Source organism: Lotus japonicus, chromosome 1 (assembly GCF_012489685.1).
Source record: "Lotus japonicus ecotype B-129 chromosome 1, LjGifu_v1.2".
NCBI classification, from domain to species: Eukaryota; Viridiplantae; Streptophyta; class Magnoliopsida; order Fabales; family Fabaceae; genus Lotus; species Lotus japonicus.
In genome coordinates, this window is record NC_080041.1 from 94,810,866 (window position 1) to 94,826,545 (window position 15,680).

The 15,680-nt window shown below is 33.7% G+C and overlaps 1 protein-coding gene and 1 long non-coding RNA gene across 2 annotated transcripts; both read left to right on the forward strand.

Annotated features, from left to right (window-relative positions):
* Positions 1-1,392: 1,392 nt before the first annotated feature.
* LOC130728010 (probable calcium-binding protein CML45) lies at positions 1,393-2,260 on the forward strand. Its single transcript, XM_057579328.1, has one exon. It carries the CDS (start codon positions 1,523-1,525, stop codon positions 2,153-2,155), a length of 633 nt encoding a protein of 210 aa, XP_057435311.1. The 5' UTR covers positions 1,393-1,522; the 3' UTR covers positions 2,156-2,260.
* Positions 2,261-2,908: 648 nt separating this feature from the next.
* Positions 2,909-4,564, forward strand: LOC130732260 (uncharacterized). Its single transcript, XR_009016986.1, has 3 exons — positions 2,909-3,374; positions 3,625-3,753; positions 4,227-4,564. It is a non-coding gene; the product is annotated as an uncharacterized LOC130732260 (long non-coding RNA).
* The last annotated feature ends 11,116 nt before the right edge of the window (positions 4,565-15,680 follow it).

Consider the following 15,680-nt stretch of genomic DNA (forward strand, 5'->3'; position numbering starts at 1 on the left):
TATACGTGACTCCATCTTTGGTTATGTGGAAGAGGGGGCATTTGCTCTTTGTGGGCAACAAAATAGTAAACTACTAATAATATTACATCCTTGTTAGATTTATCTGATATTCTGGTGGGGGAAAATGCCCCACTTCTCATGAAGGTGTATCTATCCATGGGGTGCCCACAAGTTATAGTTTGATCGATATTAGAGATTACTAATAGGGAAGTGCTCTGGTTGTCCCAAATGACTATACGACCAAGTGAGCACCAAGCTTGCCGATCAAAACAACCAAATATAAAACTCTCACTTCTAACCCATTGGTCTAACATAATGCTAAGTTGATAGAATTGATGACCAAGTTCACTTAAGAAAGACTAAGCATCACAAAGGCCAACCATTTGACAGCTTGGCAAATGGTAAATTCCTCTACCATAATTACTCTAGCCACTATATATATTGTTTTTTTATCACACTTAAGCTAAGCACTACTCATGTTGGTCTTTTATCAGGCAAGGCAAGGCAGGTACCTTTCTTTACCTGTTAAAGCTGACTATGCTTGCTTTTACATTGTTCCAACTTCAAACTTCAAAGTCAGGCGCGTAGTGGGGCTGCGACTCTATTTTGGTTTTATCAATTACATGAGTTTGAGATGAAATATTGTGTTATTATTCTTAGTCTCACCCAATAAAAACTCAATAAAAACTCTCAGTCCCCTGTATTTTTTATTCAGATATACTATTATAAATTTTTTATCTTTTAATCATAAGTCTAACGTCTAAGCCATGTGAATGTGAATGAAAAAAACTTCACTCAGGGCTAATCATATATATCATAATTTGAATGTTACGACTTCTTTCAAAAAAAAAAAATTGTTTACAACTCAAACAAGATTATCTTTTGTAAAGGATACACTAAAAATTATTCTATAAATCTTTTAATTTTTTTAACTCTCTTTTGTGGTATTCTAGCTATCTCTTTGTCTATCATTATTACATATGGAGTAAATTTTAATTCTTATTCTCAATTCTCATTTACTTACGTTAATTTTAAAATAAAACAAATGAAGTTTTGTAAGTAACACATTGATTTTTTTATCTTTTAATTCAAATTTATATAAATAAAAAATAAATCATATCTTAATAAGATAAAGTTAATCAAATAATTTTGAAATAGATAAAAGACTGATAAAATTTATCTATTATTTCAAAAAGTAGTTATTAAGTTTCCAAAAAAAAGTAGTAATTAATAAAAACAATTTCAGTCGATCATGATAATCAGTTTTAGATTTATATAAAAAATCTTTTTAAGTATGAGTAATAATTATTGATTGGAAATATAAATTGCAATATTTTGCTGTAGGGTATCGTAAAATCGTCCAAGTTGTAAACTATATATAACACCCTCCTTCCTCCATTCCAAATCACAGTAACTTTCTCATCTTCAGAGTCTAAATAACACTTTCAAAAAAAAAGTCTAAATAACAAGCACTCTGCCTACACAAGGGATCACAAGAATTTTCTACCAGTTAATCGCAACCATGGTTCTTCCTCAATTTGAGTGCTTCATGGCTGAGGACAAGACATCACAACAGAGTGATAGCAACTCCACTTCTTCTTTTTTGTTTGGTTTGGTGGACTTTCTCACATGCCAAACATGTTTTCACAAAATCCTCATGTTTTTCTCAACTTTAAAGTTTTTCTTTCTGTGCCAAATTCACCCTAGTAATAACTCAGAGGTAAGGGAAGAGTTAGAGGAGGAGGAGGAGCAGGTTTCAGAATCTGACCAAGAGAGTGAGTACTACTCAAGCTACTCAAGTGAGGAGCATATTGAAAGGGATGAAGTGAAGATGGTGATGGAAAATTTGGGATTGTTTTACAGTTCAGAAAGTGAGGAACTGAATGACAATTATGGTTCCAATGAGATTTCAGAATTGTTTGAGGATCAGGAGCCAAGTGTGGAGGAGTTGAAGAAGGCTTTTGATGTGTTTGATGAGAACAGAGATGGGTTTATTGATGCCAAGGAGCTGCAGAGCGTTCTCTCTGTTTTGGGATTCAAGGAAGCAGCAGAAATTGAGGACTGCCAGATTATGATCAAGAAATTTGATGAAAATCAAGATGGGAGAATTGATTTGATTGAGTTTGAAAAAATTATGCAAAATAGCTTCTGCTGAATTATTTTTTTTCCATCTAGTACAATGATTAATATTTTTTTCAGGTGTAAATCTGTTTGGAAAATTTGATAGTTGTTCTAATACATGACTTTCCCTAGATTCCAACTTTTTCTTTAATATACGAGCTTATTGGATATGTTTTTACCTCTAAATTATGCTATTTGTTATCATCAACCTTAAAATCTAACCAATTGAAAAATAAATACATAGGAAAGATTGTAATTTTGGCCAGCCCTCATCATGTATAATTGGAACGCTTCCATGAGCTAAAATTCATGAAAATAGCATACAAAGAAAAATCCAAAGAGAGATGAACTTAATTATATCTATCACTACAAAAAACAAGGTTAATTTGCATCGGTAAAAAATGGACACGAACAAGGAAAAAACCGATGCCACAGCTAATTTATCGTCAGTCAAATTTAATGTCGGTGTTAGCCGACGCTAATCCAACGCTATTTACTTTAACAAAAGGGCAATTCTAATGTATTGTTTTAGTGTCGATTGTATAAGTTGCCTCTAACTTAGTCGCTTTAGCACGGGCTATTAAGCTTTCGAAGAATCCAGTAATGCATGGTCGTTGTAAGCATATTGATGTTTGTTTTCACTTCCTTGATGCAATGTGGCACACAAGAACAAGTGGCTGATATTATGACCAAACCACTCAAGCTGGATGTTTTGTTGAAGCTACGCAGGTCTCTAGGAGTTTGTTGAGAGAGTGATATAAACTGATTGCATAGTTTAAGGGAGGATTTGTTAGTCAGTTTATGATTTCCCTGTTTTTAGGAGTTGTTATTTACTTTGAATTAGTCTATCATGTTGTTGTTAGGAAGTGTTAGTAGTGGTTTGAATAACGTGGGTTATTTCTTGATTTCAGTTTCTCATATGTGTAAGGCTATATATTAGCCAAGCAGCCCAAGCTGTTTCTTTCAATTTCCTTATCTTTCACATACTTGTTTTGGTTCTCAAGTCTCAACACACCGTTCCTTTGCGTCCGATCCCAAGTTCGACCAGGTCATGTTGCTGCCGCCTCGTGTTCTCGAATCTCTGAGTGTTGAGAGGAAGATGAGGCACTATGAAAGGATGGAGACCGTGAACAAGAATGACATCGCCTTCGCGGCGACATGGATTTGGACGAGTGGATCTCTAAGGTCAGAGATGGACAACACCTTCTCGAAGAACACTTTCAACTTCTCTGCGAATATGTATGTTTACTATGGTATGTTCTTGCTTCTTCTTCGCTCTTAAATTTGAATGTGATCTCAATAGTGCATTTTGATCACTTTCAAGAGGTGTGTGATTAACGTTTTTTTGATAATAATGTCAATTGTAGGACGATGTTGTTTGGGTAATAGGTCAGAGGTCAAATTTGAGTATGCTCTTTTTTTTTTTTCCTTTTATTTGGTTGGAAATTATGTCCAGAAAATGCAATGATGGATCTGATGAAAATTGTTTGTTTATTATTTCAGATTGCAGATATGTCTCCACCCATTGAGACTCCAAACAAGGTTCCCAACATCAACCTCTTAATGAGAGGATTCTTTCATCCATGGCTAGGAGATCTGTTGCTGCACACCCTTGGCATGATCTATAGATAGGTAAGCAAGATGTTAGAGAATACCGAATATAAACTTACTTAGCATAGGAAGACTTGAGCATCACTGGATTGCTCAGTTGATGACTAGTCATATGTTCTCCATGCCCGAATATTAAAAGATCATTACATATTTTACTGAGATTTGGGTTACTGGTGTTTCTTGTGTTCTGATCAAATTAAAATAAGAAGTCCTGAAAATCATACTTCCATTGTATGAAGACCCTTCTTCCAAGATGATTTTGGTTTTGACATCACCCATTTCTCTCCAGTCTTACTCAACAGATCTAACAGTCTAATATAAAAGGGGAAGGGGGGAAGGAGTGCTAGCCTGCTAGAGAGAAAGCAATGGGGAGGTTTAAGTAGACCATTCTTTATAGATAATACATGCGTATGAACTGAATTGCTGTCTCTTACCTTCCTATAAGTTTTCTTTGGTTCACTCACTCTTTGATCGGCTCAACTTCTCTTTTCCAGAACAAAGAAACAGAAAGAATTTGTTGAGGTTCCTCAGTTTGAGATCAAAGCCTTATATTATTTGGAAATACAAGCATCAAGGAGTTTCTCTTCAGGTTCTTAGTTTATCTATTGATCTAATTTTTGTGTTCCACTTAGTTCAATTAATTGCTTGCTTCTTTCGTTTAAAAAAAAAAGGATTTTCTTATCAGTCATAAGCATACTTTTGTTAAAGAATTCCTTTATTTAAAACTATCATTTAATATCCTTAATTTCATGTCTCATGGGAATATGATGCAGTCATATGCATGTCTAAAGGGCCAAAATGAACACGCTCCATGAAATTTGTGTGAGACTTAAGCCTATGTATCATATTGCTCTTAGCATTACCTGTTTGTTGTTCAATTAGTATTTATGTCAAACTTTAACATGTTATTTTAGGTGGTTTTCATCAAACCAGCTGAATCAAACTGTTATAACCATGCCAAAAGAAACTTTATTTCACATACATGCACCTAATAATATACATTACCACATGCTTACACTTCACGGTAGGTAATGAAAGTAATGAGTATCATTCAAATGCACACAATTAAACTAAAAGTCTGTATCTACCTTGTTGTTTATTATTTTCCAAATAATTCAGAAAAAATGAATCTTTCACTGAACCTGTAGGCTGTAGCACACAATCAACATCGTTCAGGTGCCAATATAAGGATAGAAGAGGAAGATAGTGTGTTGTGTCAGTTTCTTCCCATTGTGGGAGAGAAAACTTTTTCACGGGGCCGTGTCCATTTCTTCCCTTCCCCTCATTTTCCCGTGTCATCCAAACTCATGGAATAGTGTTTTCCAGCTAACTTCCTTCCTTTTATCTTCCTTCCTGCCATATTTCCTAGAAACAAACACACCATTATACCGCTTGGTTATAGAGGCTCTAATACCATGTCTAACAACAAATTATCCCAAAAATTTAACATATTAAATAAAGACTACATGAATAATTTTATATTATTATTTCTAACAGTATCAATCTCATCAGGAAAGAACTAAAGGAGACAGTTGTGTGACCATAATTACTCAAGCAAAGATTTGTATTGAATTTTTTTTTGTCTTTTCATGTTAACACATGTAACCTAGTCACCTAGACCAGAATATTATCTTGTCAGTCTGTTGACATACTATATGTGTCTTTCGGGTATCATTTCATTATCAACTTCTTGTGATAATGAACCGCTAAGTTCTGTCATCCTCTTTTTTTTATAGGCAAATGTTAGTTGTTAGTAAGATTAGTAAATTAGTACTTCTCAGGGTTCGAACCCTGGATCCCCCTTTATCCCACCAAACTCTTAAGTCTCTAGCTCTTACCACTTGAGTTATGCTTCAGGGACTATTATTCTCTTAATATTAACATGCAAGGGCCTCATAATTACTAACTTTATAGCAGTGAACTCTCTTGATCAATGGTAGATGCTTGATCGATAACTATCATCATTATAATTGAGTTTGTAAGTGATATTTTTACACATATAAATGACTTTCCACTTTCATACATGTTTAATCATATACCATGATCATCATGTCTTTTTGTTTAAAAATAAGGTCCTTATTCGATAGTTTAAAAGTTTATAGGCTGAAACTTTTTTTGAGCCCTAATTACACATCTAAACTTTCCTGACTCTTCTCTTTCCCCTTGCGTAACTTCCACAACTAAGTAGTGACATCAATGGAGCTAGACTTTGATCCCCTAGGCTACTCGCGTGCTGGAAGTGATACAATTATTAGGTATTGTCCTATTGCAGTAGGACGAGGAATTGAACAAAATGCGTGAAGTATGTATTTTTGTCATTCAAAAGAATGACAAAAAATTTGTCATTCAAAAGAATGACAAAAATATATACTTCACGCATTTTGTTCAATTCCAAACATTACCGTCCTATTGCAATAACACAAAACCAAATAATTTTATTATTTCCAGCACGAGAGTAGCCTCGAGGATCACATCCTAGCTCCATCGATGTCACTCCTTAGTTGTGCAAGTTCTGCAAGGGGAGGGGAAATGAAAGGGTCAGGAAAGTTTAGCCGTGTAATTAGGGCTCAATTTTTTTTTCAGCCTATAAATTTTTAAACTATAAAATAATGGCCTAATTTTCAAACAAAAAGACATCATGATCCTAGTATACCATTAAGCATCTAACACAAACATAGGGGAAAATACTAGAAAATTCCATTAATATAATTGAGTTTGTAAGTGGCATTTACACATATAAATGACTTTCCACTTTGATACATGTTTAATCATATACCATGATCATCATGTCTTTTTGTTTAAAAATTATGTCCTTATTCGATAGTTTAAAAATGTATAGGCTGAAACTTTTTTTGAGCCATAATTACACATCTAAACTTTCCTGACTCTTCGCTTTCCCCTTACGGAACTTCCACAACTAAGTAGTGACATCAATGGAGCTAGACTGTGATCCCCAAGGCTACTGGCGTGCTGGAAATGATACAATTATTAGGGGTTGTCCTATTGCAGTAGGACGAGGAATTGAACAAAATGCGTGAAATATGTATTTTTGTCTTCAAAGAAAGACAAAAATACATACTTCTCGCATTTTGTTCAATTCCAAACATTACCGTCCTATTGCAATAACACAAAACCAAATAATTTTATCATTTCTAGCACGAGAGTAGCCTCGAGGATCACATCCTAGCTCCATCGATGTCACTCCTTAGTTGTGGAAGTTATGCAAGGGGAGGGGAAAGGGAAGGGTCAGGAAAGTTTAGCCGTGTAATTAGGGATCATAAAAATTTTCAGCCTATAAACTTTTAAACTATATAATAAGGGCCTAATTTTCAAACAAAAAGACATCATGATCCTAGTATACCATTAAGTATCTAACCATAGGGGAAAATAATAGAAAATACCATTAATATAATTGTGTTTGTAAGTGGCATTTACACATACAAATGACTTTCCACTTTGATACATGTTTAATCATATACCATGATCATCATGTCTTTTTGTTTAAAAATTAGGTCCTTATTCGATAGTTTAAAAGTTTATAGGCTGAAACTTTTTTTGAGCCCTAATTACACATCTAAACTTTCCTGACTCTTCCCCTTCCCCTTGCGTAACTTCCACAACTAAGTAGTGACATCAATGGAGCTAGACTGTGATCCCCTAGGCTACTCGTGTGCTGGAAATGATACAATTATTAGGTATTGTCCTATTGCAGTAGGACGAGGAATTGAACAAAATGCGTGATGTATGTATTTTTGTCATTCAAAGAAAGACAAAAATACATACTTCACGCATTTTGTTCAATTCCAATCATTATCGTCCTATTGCAATAACACAAAACCAAATAATTTTATCATTTCCAGCACGAGAGTAGCCTCGAGGATCACATCCTAGCTCCATCGATGTCACTCCTTAGTTGTGCAAGTTCTGCAAGGGGAGGGGAATTGAAAGGGTCAGGAAAGTTTAGCCGTGTAATTAGGGCTCAAATTTTTTTTCAGCCTATAAACTTTTAAACTATAGAATAATGGCCTAATTTTCAAACAAAAAGACATCATGATCCTAGCATACCATTAAGCATCTAACACAACCATAGGGGAAAATACTAGAAAATTCCATTAATATAATTGAGTTTGTAAGTGGTATTTACACATATAAATGACTTTCCACTTTGATACATGTTTAATCATATACCATGATCATCATGTCTTTTTGTTTAAAAGTTATGTCCTTATTCGATAGTTTAAAAATTTATAGGCTGAAACTTTTTTTGAGCCATAATTACACATCTAAACTTTCCTGACTCTTCCCTTTCCCCTTGCGGAACTTCCACAACTAAGTAGTGACATCAATGGAGTTAGACTGTGATCCCCAAGGCTACTGGCGTGCTGGAAATGATACAATTATTAGGTGTTGTCCTATTGCAGTAGGACGAGGAATTGAACAAAATGCGTGAAGTATGTATTTTTGTCTTCAAATAAAGACAAAAATGAAGACAAAAATACATACTTCCCGCAGTTTGTTCAATTCCAAATATTACCGTCCTATTGCAATAACACAAAATCAAATAATTTTATCATTTCCAGCACGATAGTAGCCTCGAGGATCACATCCTAGCTCCATCGATGTCACTCCTTAGTTGTGGAAGTTCTGGAAGGAGAGAGGAAAAGGAAGGGTCAGGAAAGTTTAGCCGTGTAATTAGGGATCATAAAAATTTTCAGCCTATAAACTTTTAAACTATATAATAAGGGCCTACTTTTCAAACAAAAAGACATCATGATCCTAGTATATAAGCATTTAACACAACCATAGGGGATTATTAATTATTATAACACTATTTATGTTGTGAGTTCAGGGGGAAAAAACTGCAAAAATCAATATAATAATAATATATTTTTTAAAAAGAGCAAGAAATACCTTGTAAATGTGAAAGGTTCTTTTCCAAAGAAAATTCGGCATCTAAAATTTTAGAAGTAGAAATCCAAATACCTTTCGGTCAGCAAACAAGGGAAATGTAATGTGAACATAAGAAAACACAATAAACAAATTTGAATGGCAAAAGCAAACAAGTAACTAACATTGTGCAGAAATAAAAGTAAGATAACCAAACAAAAGTTTACTGTCAAATTCATTGCATACGATATGAACAACTTGACAACTGATTGCCAGAAGACTCCTTTTCAGTTTGTTAAAAACAGTTTGTTATGCGTAATAACAAGAAATTGGCCAGGTTTGATTATATAGTTATTTCTAGTAAATAACTAAACCGGAAACTATTAAGTAATAATACATTGAATTATACTTTTTTCTTTGGGACTCATTTCTCACGTTTTGAAGTTAGCCGATGCTGTGCGCAAATCTTAACATAGCAGGGAATCAACATTTTAGATTGTGTTGAGAATTCAAGTGTGGAATTGAAGCCTCACATTGGTTAAGTATGGATGATGAGAAGACTTTATAAAAGATGTGACTCATAAACCTAATGCCTTAAGGTTTTGGGTTAACATGTGGCGTCGATGTCTCTTGGTGTCTTGCTCATCGGCCCATGGGCTCCCATCTCCCCCAACAGTGGTATCAGAGTTTCCGATTCAATGGATATCACTTTGTATGGTATTGCGAAGGTGCGGAAGAAGTGTGACATTGTGAAGTGTTGTTTTGGGGGGTTCTGGCTAAGAAAGACTTGTTATTTAAGCGTGACCTTTGTGACCCATTTCTCTTTCCTCAGAACCAACCTGGTGCACGGTTTATAGTCGGTCTGCAGCTGCAATGATGTTGTGATGGAGGATTTGATGCAACCATGATTACACATGGTGTTATGGGCATATAATTGTTTAGGTGGCATACGGGCATTGGTTGATATAGATGCAAGGTATGTGGTGATACCGTGCGGCGGTGCGGGCATTGGTTGACGTTGATGCAAGGTATGTGGTTATGTCGATGGCTGATGAACTTCCAGAGAAAGCCAACATGAAAGTTGCACCATAAATTTTCAGCAAGGTTTTGGCATGTGAAAATTCTTTGAATGGTTTAGTTCCAAGTGAAGAAAATTCTTGAGATGGTTTAGTTCAAAGTGTATTGTACTCTTTATGGGGGAGTATGATATTTTAATTTGTCGGTATATAGACAATGAGAATTATGTTTGTCGGTGTATACAATGAAGACTGAAAACCATAGAGATTGTTGGAGTTGATTGCAATGTAAGTCTCACATTGCTAATGAAGGAGAAAAAAGATCAATGATTAATGAATCTTGGAGAAGTCACACATTACTTAGAATAGTGAAGAATGAGGGAGTCTAAGGCTATATATAGGGATCTCCAGCTCCTTCTTTCAACACACTAAAACATCAAAGCTTTAGAAACACTTTAAGTTTATATTTGTGTTTTCTTTTTCTCTTATGCTCTTGTTTTAGAGTATTGTGAGATGTAGTTCAAATATTCACTTTGGAGAGTGTGAGTGTGCTGGGGTCATGAGGTGGTTGAGAGTGAAGTCTATGTATTGTAACAATGTTCACATAGTGTTTATTCTCTGGTTGTCGGTTTTGACAACGGACGTGGTTTTTTCCCCGGCTTAATTGCACTTTTGGTCCCCCAACTATTGCCTTCCTGCGAAAATCGTCCCCAAACTTCAAAATTAGCAAAACATGTCCTCCAACTATACCTGTCGTTGCACTTTTGGTTTTCCGTCCAACTTCCGTCCAAAACTTAACAAATTGCTGGAAAATAAAATAAAAAATTCAAAAACCCAAGTATTGATTGGTTCTTCATCTTTTTCAAACTTCTTCATCATTAAATCTTATAAAACCCAGAATCTTCATCTTCATAAAACAAAACCCATAATTTTTTTTTATAAAAAAATCTACAAATCCATGTTCCCCCACTTCAAAAATCCCTCTTCCCCTTCTCTCTTCTCCACTACATCCTCTTCTTGCTCCCTCACCTTTCCTCATTCCTCACTTGTTTTCAACCACCGCTTCTATTTTCTTCATCCTTCCCAAGCTTTTTCCTTTCTCCATCGTTGTTTCTGTGCAAGAGACCCACTTCCTGTATCATCAACCAAACCCACACCGTGAACCATCATTGAAGCCTCTGCCAAGCCGTGAACCATCATCGAGACCCACTCCTTCCTTCACCCCCACCTCTATTTGATGAAATCATCAACCCAAATCGCCCATCCCCCACAAAACCCAAATCGACGCCGCTTCTCACGGCAGTAGAACATGGAGCTGGAATTTGGGGCCTGTGGCTATGGTTTAGGGTTTGGTGTTTGAGGTTCCTGGTTTGAAGTCTTGGTCATTTTAGTTCCTGGTTTTGCTGTGAATGTTGGTTTGGAGATGGAAGGGGGAAGGGATCTTTGTGAATTTTGGGTTTAATTCTCTTTTGGGAGTGTTTGCTGGGAGAAATTTGGATTTCGTAATTGATTTGAATGTTGGGATCGGTGGGGTTGAGAAGGGATGAAGAAGAACAGAGTGTGGTGGCGTGAAAGTTGTGGTGGTGCAGTGGTTGAGTGGTGGTAGTGTGGTGGTTGAGTGGGAAGAAGAAGAATAAGAAGAAGAAGAGAGTGGGGCTGAGAAAGGGAAGAGAACGATGAAGGTGAGATGTTAGGTTGGTATTTCTGGATTTCAATTAAAATACTATTTTTTTTCTCAATTTTAATTTTTCTTTATTTTTTAATTTATTTTTAACGGAATATTCTGTTAGTTTTTAGACGGAAGTTAACGGAAAACCAATTTTGCAACCGGGTGTAAACTTCAGGGACGTGTTTTGCTAATTTTGAAGTTTGAGGACGATTTTCACAGGAAGGCAATAGTTGGGGGACCAAAAGTGCAATTAAGCCTTTATTTAACTTCTTCAGCTTGTGTTATTTCCTATAGATTGTTGGTTTTTATTGATGTATGAGAAATGAAGAGAAAAAGGTTGCAGGAAAAGAGAAACTATAGGGCCTGTTTGATAACTGTTTCCAAAACAGTTTTCAGTTTTTAAAAACTGAAAACTTGTTTGGTAAGACCTGTTTTCAAAAACAGTTTTTGAAAACAGTTCTCATTTTTAGTTTTTAAAACTAAAAAACCAAAACAGGTAAAAGATGTTCTCAGTTTCAGTTTTTAGTTTTTAGATATCAGTTTTCTAAGTGTTCGAAAACATGTCATTCAAACTGTTTTCTTCTTCTGAAAATTGTTTTTAAGAATTGTTTCTGAAACTATTTTAAAAACTGAAAACTAAAACTACTATCAAACAGGCCCATATGTGACTATTTGATTGCAGTTTCAGTTTTCAAAACAATTTTTAGAAACAACTTTTAAAAACCATTTTCAGAAGAAGAAAACTGTTTGAATGACATGTTTTCTAACATTTGAAAACTGATATCTAAAAATTAAAAACAGAAACTGAAAACATCTTTTAGCTATTTTGGTTTTTAGTTGAAAACAGGTTTTGAAAACGGGTCGTATCAAACAGGTTTTCAATTTTTAAAAACTGAAAACTGCAAACAAACAAACCCTATATAATTGCAATGCTTCGTTTTTTAAAGCAAAATTTTTATTTGATAAATTGGTTAAAAGTGCAAACATTACTTAACAAAGTGAGCATAATCTCCTCCAATAGTATATAGGAGAACCTTAAAATCCAATTGCTTTGGTGCCTCCGAAAAAAAACTTCAAAAACCACCACAAAAAAAGTTGTAAATTGGGGCTTTTTTTGTGGTGGCTTAAAGTTACTGCTGTAATGTTGTGTGTATTATGGCGGTTGTGTGACCCGTCGTAATATTATATAATGGTACGTTGGTTTTCTTTACAAAGAGGCGGTTTCAGCCGCCATATTGTACTTTTCTTTATTTTTTCCGCGGTCTCGCTGATTTCAAGTTGAATTTCGCTAAGATGAGAGAGAGAGAGAGAGAGAGAGAGAGAGAGAGAGAGAGAGAGAGAGAATTTCGGCATCAATTTCGATTCGAAGTTCAATTTCGTTAAAAGTCTCTTCAAGACATTGCAGTGGTCTAACCAGTCGGATTGGGAACGATTCCTCTCAATTTTATTTTTTCCCAATTTTTCTGCAGAAGACATTAGTGGCAGTCTGACAATATTTTATGGCGGCTGGAAATAGTCACAAATATCCACTACAGAAAATTGAGAGAAAATAAAATTGAGAGAATCCCACTTATGGGATTCAATGTATAACTAAATTTCTTTTCTCGTTGACTCAATCACTAAATATTAAAAGTGAAAATAAAAAACATCAACACAAGGCATTGGTAACTGATTTTAAAATTTTAATTCGCGTAGAATTTTTTTTTAAAATATTTGATGAATGCCCAAAAAATTAAAAAAATCTGAAGCGAAAAATATTTGATTATGATAAAGCTTAGTACATATAGTGCATGAGAAACACATTCTCATGAAGAAATCCATAAACATGAGAAGTATTAGTATTGATAAAGGAATCCATAGACATAACAATCCAATAACCTCAAATTTAACGGTATAATTGACTATTACATTAATGATCATGCGTTGTGAGCATATCCACATGGACCGAGGCGTGAGCATGGTAACTCTAAAAGTTTTAATTTCTTTATCGATTATAAGAGTTCGTCCAAAAAATTTAATTTACGTACTCATCATATGAGCTTCATAATAGAACGTAGACAAGAAGATAGGAAAATTTTATTTGATAGAAATGAAATTGGTAGTTACAGAAGGTTCAACAACCTGTACTTATACTACAAAGATGAAGGTGCATACTAATTATCATACAACACAAACACACTATACTCTTCTCTTTTCTGTTATAACCGCCATAACCATCTACTTGCTTGGATGTTGAGCTGGCACTTTGACAGCTGGTTGCTGAGCCGTAGATGTGCTGGATGTGGGTGAAGTCTCAATCTCCTTGAAATATGTATTTTTGTCTTTGAACATAATTTTCATTCAACAAAATGTTATGGGAATTATGATCAAAGAATGACAAAAATACATACTTCACGTATTTTGTTCAATTCCAAACATGACCGGCCTACTGCAATAACACAATACCATATATATAATTGTATCATTTCCGGCACGAGAGTAGCCTCGGGGTTCACAGCCTAGCTCCATCGATGTCACTCCTTAGATGTGGAAGTTTTGCAAGGGGAAAGGGAAGAGTCCGGGAATTTTAGATGTGTAATAATTAGGGCTCAGAAAAATTTTCAACCTATAAACTTTTCAGCTACAGAATAAGGGCCTAATTTTTAAACAAAAAGACATCATGATCATGGTATATGATTAAGCATCTATCAAATTACCATGAGGATTATTAATTATCAAAAAACTATTTATGTTGAGAGTTCAGGGGCAAAAATCAATATAATAATAATATATTTTTTAATAAGAGCAAGGGAAATGTACCTTGTGATAGCTTCTTTTCCAAAGCAAACATGTAACTAACATTGTGCAGAAATAAAAGTAAGATAACCAAACAAAAGTTTGCTGTCAAATTCGTTGCATACAATATGAACAACTTGACAACTGATTGCCAGTAGACTCTGACGGGTTTTATTATATAGTTATTTCTAGTAAATAAATAAACCAGAAACAATTATGTAAAAAAACATTGAATTATACTTTTTTTCTTCGGTACTCAGTTGTCACGTTTTGAAGTTAGCCGATGCTGTGCGCAAATCTTTACATAGATTACATAGATGGGAATCAAAATCTTAGATTGTTGGTTTTTATTGATGTATGAAAAATGAAGAGAAAAATGTTGCAGGTAAAGAGAAACTATGGGCCTATTTGATCGCAGTTTTAATTTCAAAATAATTTTTAGAAACAATTTTTAAAAACAGTTTTCAAATGAAGAAAATCGTTTGAATGACATGTTTTCTAACATTTTGAAAACTGAAATCTATAAACTAAAAACAGAAACTAAATACATCTAATAGCTGTTTTGGTTTTTAGTTTTAAAAACTGAAAAGGAGAACTGTTTTTTTAAATAACAACATTCATAAACTTAAAATTTACTTGAGTTTTGCATTTGACGAATATTAAAATTAAAATTAATAATCAAATAATACTTACTAATAAATAGTTTAGATAAAGTAGTTTTAAAATTAAAAAATTATATTTATATGTTTTTTATAGGCAAATATTAGTTATTAGAAATGTTTGTAAATTAATCTCTCTTCCAGGTTCGAGCCCGGGACCCTACACCCCACCCAACCCTTATGTCCCATTATATTATATATATATATATATATATATATATATATAGCACACTTGAGTTTTTTTGCATTAAATACATGAGAAAAACTCAAGTGTTGCATATTAAAAGCATCAAAACAAAAAAAATTGTAATAAATATATTAAAAAATACTTAAATTAAAATTGAAAATAATTATATTGTCAAAAACTATTAAAATATTTACATTAAGATTATATATTGTCAAATAATTATATTTTAATTTAGGTAAAATAGTTTTAAAATTAAAATATTTCTATTTATATGTAAATGAGACTTCAGTATACATTAAATCCATTAGACCATAAAACTCTCATACATTTGTATTAAAATATATTAAGAAACAATAATTTTTCTTTGTTAAAAAATTTATTAAGAACTGAAAAAAAATTATTGTAAAAAACTATTCAACTTCTTACATTAATAACAACATTCACCAACTTAAAATTGACTTAAAAAAAGACTACAATTGTCCTAAGTTTTGCATTTGACAAATATTAAAAGTTTAAATTAGTTAATAATCAAATAATGTTTTAAAATAAAAATTAAAAAATGCCGCTAAAAGGTATTTAATATTAACTATAACATATATGTGAATTATCGAAAAAAGTATTAAAATATATCATGAGTCAAAATTACTCGAGGAAGCATAATAGAGAAAAATAATAATATCCAAAGTTGTATAAATTTTTGTTGTGGAAGAGCTATCCACTTAACGTGATCGTAGAGTCTCGAATGATGAGTCTCA